This window comes from Nematolebias whitei, chromosome 1 (assembly GCF_014905685.2).
Source record: "Nematolebias whitei isolate Nwh7 chromosome 1, NemWhi1, whole genome shotgun sequence".
Taxonomy (NCBI): domain Eukaryota; kingdom Metazoa; phylum Chordata; class Actinopteri; order Cyprinodontiformes; family Rivulidae; genus Nematolebias; species Nematolebias whitei.
Genome location: NC_056498.1, coordinates 14,012,967 through 14,024,408, shown reverse-complemented (window position 1 = coordinate 14,024,408; position 11,442 = coordinate 14,012,967). Strand labels below are relative to the sequence as shown.

The 11,442-nt window shown below is 41.3% G+C and overlaps 1 protein-coding gene across 1 annotated transcript in view; it reads right to left on the bottom strand.

Moving 5' to 3' along the window:
* Positions 1-7,311: 7,311 nt before the first annotated feature.
* The window catches only part of tbc1d14 (TBC1 domain family, member 14), an 85,305-nt gene continuing 81,174 nt past the window's right edge, over positions 7,312-11,442 (bottom strand). The window contains exons 12-14 of the mRNA XM_037682480.1: positions 9,839-9,948; positions 7,704-7,962; positions 7,312-7,622 (exon numbers count right to left, since the gene is read on the bottom strand). Of these exons, the coding sequence (XP_037538408.1) occupies positions 7,554-7,622; positions 7,704-7,962; positions 9,839-9,948 (438 nt within the window). The 3' untranslated portion in view covers positions 7,312-7,553. The remainder of the gene's footprint in view (positions 7,623-7,703; positions 7,963-9,838; positions 9,949-11,442) is intronic.

Genomic DNA, 11,442 nt, shown 5'->3' with positions numbered 1-11,442 from the left:
TGGAGCGTGACACCACGGCTGCAGGTGAGAGGCCTTTAAACAGCAGTCTGCTGCACGCTTCACCAAATAAAATCAAGAACACACCCAGGTCAGAGGTGTTGAAGAGGGGGGTGGGGGGTGGATGCAGTAACAGAACTGAGCTTAACCTTAACTCTGAAACTTTCCACTTGGTTGGATGGAACGCAGATGAGCTTGCAAAGGAAATGTAGCTGAGCTGTGGTTAGACCGAAGGCACAGCTCAAAGTGTGGTGGTAAAACGCTGCAAACATTTTCTACCACATTTAAAACGCTTCAAGCAAGACAGTAAAACATGACGTGCCAAAAACGAGCTCAAAGTTCATGGAGGCAAAATTAATTTTCACGTAAAACGGATTTGTTTGCATAATAACAATTCCAAAAAAGACTTAAAAAAAGCTGGGACTGTGAGTAAAATAGAAATAACAACTGAATGCATCATTTATAAAGCAGCTAAACTGCTCAGGGGCCACAGTTACTGAAAGCCAAGAGCTCAAGGGCCGGACGTCCAGCAGTTATTCTCATTAAGTTTGTTTCATGGCTTCAAAACTAGTTTTATTTAAAAATGAACTCAATGGTGGGCCGAATTGAGCACACCCGTGAACCTGATTTGGCCCCTGGACCGCCAGTTGAAAAGCCCTGTCATAAGCCCTCAGCGACCCCTGGGGCTCTGTCCTCTTTGTCAGACTTCAGCAAATTTACAATTCAATGACGTCCTACTCGCCAAAGATTTCAGTGTTGATTGGAAAATACAGAGCCCACTCTGATAAGTTCAAGGAATGTTGCTCGTCTCTGACCCAAATCATTGACACCCCCACCAGACCTAACAAGCGTTGTCCTGAAAAATCTTCAATTTTAGGAGCCTTTTTAACAAATACGCCCCATAAATTCCCTGGTTTGGGTGTTTTTGTTGATATGAGCGACTATTGCGTTATCCGAGTCATCAGGGACATTAAACCACCTCGCTATAAGCCCAGATTAATTACAAAAAGGCATTTGAAACGTTTTTGTGAACAGGCTTTCCTTTGGAATTTGTCTCATTTTGATTGGCATCATATTCTATTAACTGATGACGTGAACTCCGCTTGGAATTATTTTCAGAATAGTTTCATTTACTTTGTAAATAAACATGCTCCTTTTTGCCATTTCAGAATAAAAGGACGAGACAGCCCATGGTTTATTCCTGCATTAGCGGACCTCCTGTACAGGAGGGATCAGCTTTGGGCTACAGACAGAAAATCTGTTTCAGACACTGACTGGTTACAATTTTGACAGCTGTGGAATAAATGTACAAATACCGTCAAAGCTGCAAAACGTAACTATTTCTCATCTCAGAACACCAAAAATCTAAATGAGGCTAAAAGATTCTAGAAAACCATCAAGTCTCTCTCTGGCAGCTCTCATTCATCTGACCTGCCATCACAAGTTCTTGTTGGGCGGCTGTGGCTGAGTGGTTAGAGCAGTCGTCCTCCAATGCAAGAGTTGGGGGTTCAAATCCACCAGTAGTCACTTGCCAAAGTGTCCCTAGGCAAGACAGTGAACCCCTCATTGCCTCCAATGTGTGTCCCATCAGTGTATGAATGTGATAAAGCTCTGATTAGTCTCTTTAGAATGATTTGTTCCATTAAATTTGTAGAGATCTAGTAGAGTGCTGTATGAATGGGTGAATGAGGCACAGATTGTGATGTAAAGAGCTTAGAGTATCTCGATAAGATAGAAAGGTGCTATATAAGTACAGTCCATTTGTTAACTCTGTTCCTGTGTCAAATAAGCACGAGATCCTGAACTGTTTCAACAAACATTTTGTTGCTTCTAGTTCTTTATTTGACACAGTTACTCAAGGAAAACCATCTACTTCTTCTTTAAGCCAAACATTTACAAATCAATTCTCTCCCACAAGTCGATCTTCAGAAAATCCCACCTTTTTTCTTTACCCGTTCTCAGTCAGTGAGCTTAACAAATTGTTAAAAGGTGTAGACTCTAAAAAATCTGCAGGTCCAGATGAACTTCCACCTTATTTCTTAAGGCTGGCTGCTCATATCATCACAGTCCCTGTGACCCACATCTTCAATCTTAAACCAAAACTCCATCCCAGACACTTGGAAAACAGCCTTTGTTCTTCCTTTGCTGAAGGGAGGAGACCCCACCTCACTGAACAACTATCGACCAATCTCTAAACTCTGCATTTTAGCCAAGGTTCTAGAAAAACTGATAAACTCTCAAATCAAAAATTACCTGGACTCATTTAACATCTTACCTCTCCATTAATCTGGTTTCAGGAACCAACACAGCACAACCACTGCTTCACTGAAGGTTCTTAATGACGTTGTTGAAGCACTGGATGCTAAGGATTATTGTGCTGCACTTTTCTTAGACCTGTCTAAAGCTTTTGACACTGTGGATCATAACATCTTGTGTCATAAACTCTCAGAAATCGGTTTCTCAGATCACACCATTGGTTGGTTCTCTAACTATCTTTCAGACCGGAGGCAATGTGTTCAACATAATGGTACTTCCTCCAGTTATTTAACAATCAACAATGGTGTACCACAATTTCAACATATTTCTGTTTTTAGTATTCTACATCACTTTACAACCCGTTTTTGTTTCCTTTTTTAATACCATTTTCTTTTATGATTGTATACAGTCTCTGTTGTCCACTGTTGTCATCACTCTTTGTTAAAACAGGTCTCTCTTGTAAATGAGTCTCCGAGGCTCAATGAGACTAACCTGTATAAATAAAGGTTGAATGAATGAATAAACCCATCCATCCATCCATTATCTTTACCCGCTTATTCCATTTTGGGTCACGGGGGTCGCTGGTGCCCATGTCCAGCAATCACTGTGCGAGGGGCGGGGTACACCCTGGACAGGTCGCAAGTCCATCACAGGGACACATAGAGACAAACGAGACAAACAAACATTCACTCTCTCACTCACACCTAGGGACAATTTAGAGTTACCAATCAGCCTAACATGCATGTTTTTGGTCTGTGGGAGGAAACCGGAGTACCTGGAGAAAACCCACGCATGCACGGAGAGAACATGCAAACTCCACCCAGAACGCCCCTGGACCGGGGTTTGAACCAGGGACCTGTTCGCTGAGAGGCAGCAGCTCTACCTGTTGTGCCACCGTGCTGCCTGAATAAACCAATATTTTTTTCTTTATCGCAATAAATGTAGTGAACATATAAAATGTTTAAACTAAGAGATTATATATTTTTAGGGCAAAATAAAGTTGTATTGAATTTGATGGAAGCAGCACATTTTCAAAAAAAGTTCAGTTCAGGATTATATTCAACAGGATTATTATTCCTCCGGACAACAAGTTTATCTGCATTTAGAACTTTAGTTCTTTTTTTTTTTGCAGCCATGATGGATGCTCAGAAGGTGCATGTGCAAAAACAAAATTTCCTAATTTTAAAACACATTTAATAGTTAACTTCTTGAATTCTTTGCGCTTGTTCATTTTTGCAGCAGACATCGAGACACTGTGAGACGCCACATGATCCGTGGGGTAGTTTCGTTTAGCGATGGACGGCTGAACATGAGGCGTTCAGAGTGAATCATCAGCTGATTCAAAAGTGCCCAAAAATAAATAATAAAAAAAAAAACATTTATTCATATCTATGAACATTAAACTAAAAATAAATTAACTACAAAACAAACTAGGAGCAACTTTTTGCACGTACACTAGAAACACAGGAAACGGGTTAAGATGTTCAATTTTTATTAGAATAAAACCATTTATATACATTTCAAGTGAGATACAGTTGCACGATGACTCCGTCGTCTCCACACGTCTATCAGTCCTCTACAGTACACGGGTCTCTACAGCTCAACTTAAACAAGAAAATAATCCAGCAAATCAATTCCTAAACCGTAATAAGTTAATTTCTTTATTCTCATTTTGTTTGCTGTGGATCGATGAACAGGTAGTGTCAATAAAATCCACTTTAACTTCAATGTAACAACTCGGTGTTTGTGGAAATGCTTTTTCACCACAGAAACACACAGAGACCAAACACAGCAACCAGCACGAAGGAAGGGAAAACAAGATGATGGAAACCAGTTTAAACCATGACTGACTGCAGGAAGTGTCGATGTGAGGCACAGTTCAAAAGAAGGCTTATGTGTTTGTGCAAAAAGCATTATTGCAGTCCTGCGGTGGGTGACCACAGCACGGGGAAGTGCGCACTGAGAAGAGTGAGCTGAATGTCGCTGCAAGCTAAAAACTAACAGCTCAGGTGATACGAGCCGAAAACTGAGCTTCCTGTTTCAGACTCATCTGCGGTCCCAGAGCAGTTTGAGCGTTGAGGGTCCATCAGCAGACATTTAACACAATTAAAAACTTGAAACGCAAAGAAAAGTCAGCAGCTTCACAAAACTAATTTAACGCTTGACAATCAGACGTCAACAGCTAATACGATCAGTTTTATTTCTTTTAACAAACTTCACGAAGACAAAAACAAAACGCAAAAAAATAAGAACAAGTGGAAAGTGTTGCTTTTTATATGTTTATAGGGTAAAGCTGTAACTCTTTCTTCACCATTTGGGTCATAAAAAACAATGCAACGGCGCTGCGGGAACAGGCTCCGCCCACTCCCGGTCAGGATAAGGGTGACACCTTCACTACAGTGTGAACGCACCTTCAGGGCAGCCGGCCTCTGGCATTTCACACAAGGTTTAGAGAAACTTCAAACAAATCCTTGAAAATAAAATAAATAAAAAGGTTTTATCGCGTCATTTCGGCTGACCGAGTCTTGCGATGCGTTAAAGAAAGCATTCAGAACCTGAGAGGAGCACCACTCAGCCAATTAAACGACACTATTTTAACGTTCAACTTTAAGATTGTTCATCAAACACGGTCAGTCCTTTAACAGCAGGGCGTGGCTGAGGATTCATGAGGTTTGTGTGAGCATTAAAGCAGGACTTTCTACGTGTAATAAATAAAACTAAACGGGCCGAGTTAAAATAGTTTGTCAGAAATGCAACAGTCTGATAAAACCTTAAGAGAACATGTCGGCCGTTTTAAAGTTGGTTTCTGTGTAAACGTTACGAATAATATTTTACCTGTTGCTTTTTAAATGACTAAAGTTTGAAGAAACAGAAAACAAGTCAACGGTTAGACCCAACGTAGCTGGGACACACAAAATCTCATTTAGTGCGAACGCTACCTCATAAATGTACTCACTGCCGTTAACTTTACATCGTGTACTTTTATACGCAACATTTTATTTTCAGGAGCCATTAGCACCAGCAACATGAAGCACCTTCATAGCATCCGATGGGCCCGTTTGACAGGAATTTGAGTTTTTTTTTTTTTTTACTAAAGTCATCATGAAATGCAAAATGTTACGTGGTATAAAGATTGTAAGTGTTTGCATGAACTGCTACGACTGTTGAAAACTGGAGCCAACTTAAGACAACGATCCACTTTGGAAGACGCCGCCGTCTTAAAACAGCTTCAGATTTCTAAGTTTATTAGCTTTTCAAGTAAACCCTAGTATTTAAACAATCACACTGCCATGAGTTTAGCTTTACGTGGTCAATATTCAGCCTGGATGTCCTAAAGTTCTACATGTTGCTAAAAACAATCCACTTTGGTTGTAACCTGCCTCGGACCAGTCGTTAGCTCGTCAGTCTGGTCAGAATTAAACAGTTTCTTCAAAATGGGATCATTCAAAAAGCCGTCTACAACAGGTAAGATGTTTATTATTTAAAAGGCAGAACTATTCTTTTAAAATGCCATTTATAAATGTATTAAATTTGTCAGAAGGTGTTTGTTTCAAAGCAGTAGAACCTGTCTAATCCTGGTCGTTCACACCGGAGCAGTTTTTAACACAGACTCAAAGCGTCGAGAGAAAATAAAACTTATTTCGGCTCAATTTTAACATTAAGACTGTTCTGTTGGTACAAGTACGAGAAGCTGTGAAGAAGCAGGGGAAATGATAAAACTGCAAAGTTTGATTCATCTGCAGGGACTCTGGCCCACATGTCACGATAAACTCCAGCTTTCATCAGGAACAGGTCCTGTTTAGGTTTTGGTGTTTTTAGATAAATAATAAATAAGTAAACAGAAGAGTTGACATGAAGACAAACATGAGGACAGGACAGATGAAATGTTCCTCCATCATATAAACATCTGCCGTGTGTCTCTGCACACTTCATCCCAGTTCCACTGACGTAAAATACTATAAAAATATTTAAACTCTTTATGGAGACCTTCAATACATGTAACAATGTGATACTTTAAGAGCCTACAAACATCACCAGGTGTTTAAATTACAGGTGTCACCGGGTGTTTAAACTACAGGTGTCAACAGGCGTTTAAACTACAGGCGTCACCAGGCGTTTAAACTACAGGCGTCACCGGGCGTTTAAACTACAGGCGTCACCGGGCGTTTAAACTACAGGCGTCACCGGGCGTTTAAACTACAGGTGTCACCGGGCGTTTAAACTACAGGTGTCACCGGGCGTTTAAACTACAGGCGTCACCGGGCGTTTAAACTACAGGCGTCACCAGGCGTTTAAACTACAGGCGTCACCAGGCGTTTAAACTACAGGCGTCACCGGGCGTTTAAACTACAGGCGTCACCGGGTGTTTAAACTACAGGCGTCACCGGGTGTTTAAACTACAGGCGTCACCGGGCGTTTAAACTACAGGCGTCACCGGGCGTTTAAACTACAGGTGTCACCGGGCGTTTAAAATACAGGTGTCACCGGGCGTTTAAACTACAGGTGTCACCGGGCGTTTAAACTACAGGTGTCACCGGGCGTTTAAACTACAGGCGTCACCAGGTGTTTAAACTACAGGTGTCACCAGGTGTTTAAACTACAGGTGTCACCAGGTGTTTAAACTACAGGCGAACTGTTCAGGTTGTTTGGTTTAAAGCCCAGACCTTCCAACAGGTTTATGAAATGATTAAAAACTAATCTGACTCGGACAAACATCTTCCTTGTGATGCTGAATGTGACAGATTGGAGCCGGTGTTTCTCTGACCACAGTGCTGGTGCAGGTTCCAGTAGAGTTTGGTTTGAGAACACCTGGGTGAAGGGTTGGTCATCCGGCCTGAGTGTCCTTAAAATAACATTAAAGTTGACAACCAAAACAAAACTAAAGTGTTCAGAAAACTGAGAGCAGAGGATTTGGATCGACTTGTGTCTCTGAAGATCCGTCAGCCCAGTTCTGACATGAAGTGGGAGTGCTGCTTACATTCACTGTTTCCAGCTAGTTTCCAGTTCACAGCTGGGCTTCTCACCAGGAGCAGGTTTGAGGAAGAGTGGGGTTGGAGTTAAGTAAGGCCTCAGATAGTTTTTCTTTTCTTTCCACACTGCTGCCAAACCAGTAGCAGACTGTCCTCTGGGATGCTGGTTTGGGTCAGAGCAGAAACACGACGCTATGAAAAGCAGCTACAGGAAGAATGGTCCCCGAGCTTGATGGACTGGATCTCTGTCTCTTCCAGGTCCCTCTGGCCTGGTGACAGTCTGGGTCTTCCTGATGGAGGGATCAGAGAACTGTGATGTCCCCTCTGATCTCAGCTCAGTGCTTCAGCGCCGGACTGTCTCGCTGCCGATTTCTTCTGTTCTGTCAACGTCTGCAAGATCTGTGAGGACGTAGACGTTTCAAAATGGAAAACAAACACACGACAGTAGTAAAACTGTAACGTAGAGAAGAAAACACCCACCTGAGCCCACTTCCTGTTGCGGCTGTTCATGTGGATCGCGGCAATGTGCTGGAAGAGCTGCTCAGCCGGGATGAGTTCAGGCAGCCTGGTCAACAACTGAGCCATGTGGATGAAGTCCATGGAAGTGAGAACGTCCTGAAAGAGACGCAGCACGCCCAGCGCCGTGCGAAACAGGAACTCCTCGCCGTCCCTGCAGAACACGTCCCACACCCGACACGCCAGGTCCAGAGGCAGAGACTTGCTGTACAGAGTGAAGATCCTGCAGAGACAATGGGAAGGAAACAAAAACATCCAGCTCTTTATATTTCCAGGACAGACTCAGAGCTGGCATGGATGCAGTCAACAACAAGGTGAAAACAGATTTCATTAGAGTTCGTAGCCGACTGGACTGTGTGGAACTTTCTGCGCTCCATGCTCATTGTGGTACACACCTTGATACCAAACAGCACAGTGACTATTTTTCATCTGTAATACAGACTGACTTCAAGATTGAAGACACCTGTGATGCTGATTACAGGACACAACTCGTCTCTGTGGTCAAATTAAGCGATGCTCACACTGCAGGCAGAAGTGGCCTACACCCATTTATTCTGCCCATAAACGACAACCCAAACATGGCAAATCTTGATTATTTTCTAATCCAACCAAGTTCTTATGAGCTACTAAATCTGATATATAGTCAATGTTTTGCATAAACGACTGCAGCATGAACAAACATGCTACATTTCATTTTTTACGTCCGTGAGGTATACCAGTGTCATGCAGTTAATGCTTGGAGTTCTGCACGTTAGAGTTTTTTCTCTTATTTTTTATGTCCTGGATGACTGACCTTTTTCTTTTAGCCATCCTATTTTAAAAAAAAACAAAAAACTGTATTATGACTTTTCATAACTGTTTAATGTTGTCGCTGTTCACTGTTGTCATCATTCTTTGTTGAAATCAGGTCTCTCTTGTAAATGAGTCCTCGAGGCTCAATGGGATTTACCTGTCTAAATAAAGGTTGAATGAATGAAAAAAATATAATTTTTTTTAATACAAATAAGATGGCAAAAAAGTAACAAAAACAGCTAGATTATAAGGTGAATGTAGAAAACTAAAAACAGGAACATGTCTGCATTGGTCCTTGCCAGAAGTCCAACAGATTCTTAAAGTCACTTAGAGAGGTCAAGGTCGAGAGCTTCAGATCTTTTTGTAAGATATTTCAGGAAACAGGAGCAGAGTAGGAGCCCTAGCTCAACCGCTGTCTGTTCCTGTTAACCTCGACTCTCTTGATCCATATCTAAAACAGTCTGTTACAAATCTTGGGATGGCTTTAGACTCTGACTTTGTTAAGAGTAAAAAACAAAATTGTTTTTAGGTGGTTATCTTGTTAAATTTAGAACAAGCAGCATTTCTCCTTTTTTGTTCCTCCCTCTGCGCGCTCCTGGAGCATCGAGGCAGAGAATACTTTTGACGCAAACATTAGACTGAGACCCTTTACTATAAAGTCGAGCAAACAAATAATTGTTTTTAAGTGTTTATCTTGTTAAATTTTGAAGAAATGAACAGTGGCTCGTCCCTCTGCACGTGCTCACTTACGCAAACCGGGTTTTGAAAATGCAGCTGATTTGACCGTCAAAGTGCATTTATTAAGGAAAAGTTAGACTGAGACACACCTTTACTATAATTTCGAGCAAACAAATAATTGTTTTTAAGTGTTAATCTTGTTAAATTCTTGCTAAAGTCCTCCCGTGGACGCTCCCGCGGCCGCCATTTGGCAGCCAATTGATTTCTGGCACAACACTGACCCACATTTCCGGGCTGTCAGTGGTGACGCATAATGGATGTGACATATACAGTGAAGTGATGCATTTATGGATTTTTCCACTTTTTTAGACAAATTTGGACTGATGCAACTTATAGAGTGGTGCGACGTGTACGGCAGAAAATACGGTAGATTGTAGGAGGACAACGAGACATCCACAGCTTCATGCGCCTGCTCTGCTCTTGACTTCTAATGGCACAAAGGTCAAGAGCGGAGTGGCCATATTTAGAGCATTTTAGTGTTAGCTTAGTAATGTCCTGCACAGAAAGTTATTGCTGCATAAAAACTAAATAAAATGTAAGTAAAGCGAAAAAGAGGCAGAGAAACTCACCAGTCAATTAAGTAAATATCAGGGGTCAGGTTGTTTTTCTTGAAATGTGCAAAGAGCTTTGGTAAATTTTCTTCAAAGAACACTTCAAAAGCTTCAAAGTACGTCAACATCTGGAAGAAGAGTGAGAGATGTTAGAAAAACAAAGTACAGTGTTGTCACTGGTAGAAATGAAAGAGCTGAATGTAAACAGGCCGCAGAGAGGATGATTACACCACAGAGTGGAGTGAGGTTTCAAAGGACAGAACAAGAATCCTGATGCTGCTCTAATGCAGCTTGGATCAGAGCTCAGATTGTAAAACAAAACAAGTTAAAACAAGAACAATCTTTTAATTTCTACGTTACTGAGACTTTGTAACAGTACGAATGAATACTAGAAAGTTTTTGGAGAAACTTTGACAGGGACTGTCACGTGGCGTCCATTTTAAAAATTTGATTTGACAGTACTATGTGTTGGGAGTTTGCTCTCAGCTACCACAATACCAAATTTCAGATGAATATGGCAAAAATAAATAAATAAATAAATAAATAAATAAATAAAATTATATATATCAGTGAGTTCGTCTTTTTTTCTTTTCTTTTAAGCTATGGTGGCCATCTTGGATAATTTTATTAGAATGCAATATTTATTGAGCATTGCTCTCAGTGACCACCACACCAAATTTCAGCTCAATATCTGTAAAAATGGCTGATTTATAATATTTTTCCTTTTAACTCAGACGGCCATCTTGGATTTTTCATTTGTAATCAAAGCCTACCATTTGGCATTCGTTTAGCGTATATCTTTGTGTATATCTTAGATCCTTATATAATGTTTCTTTTTATACTTTATATTTTTGCTATTTTTGGATGTAACTGGGACCCTGAGTACAGAATTTCCTTCCACCTCATGTACCACATGTGATGTGAATGACAATAAACTTGAACTTGAGCATCGCTGTCAGGTACCACCACACCAAATTTCAGCTCTATATCTTTTAAAATAGCTGAGTTATCGTATTCTTCCCTTTTAGCTAAGGTGGCCATCTTGGATTATTTATTTGCACTAGGAATGTATTACAACTCGTTCTCATCTACAGACACACCAAATTTCAGCTCAATATCTCAAAGAGTGGCTGAGTTATAGTCAATTTAGAGTTTTCTGAGGTAGCTGTAGCAGCCATCTTGATCCAAAATAATAACGTGTTGTCACCATTGTATGTTCCCATACAATGGTGAAATTGGCTCTCTGCTTTTAACCCATTCACCACCAGGTGGAGCAGTGGGCAGTTATGGAAAGTGCCCGGGTAGCAACTGGGGATAGGGCATCCTGCTCAGAGACACCACGAGCTGTGCGACGACTGGGAATCGAACCTGGGACCTTCGGGTCCCGAGTTGGCTGCCCTGTCACTCCAAAAGTTAATCAGTGTTTTGTTCAGAGACCAGACCACTGTAGGTCATGTGACCTCGCAGTGGCAGGTGAGCTGGTAAGTGTTCTGATGGTGTTTTTTAATGAGAAAAATGGCGTCTTTGTTTGCAAATTACATCACCACGGTAACTCGAAATGCCAATAAAGTAACAGCACACGTCACGGCGCCGAGCCGGTCGTTCTGATATAACATTTGTGG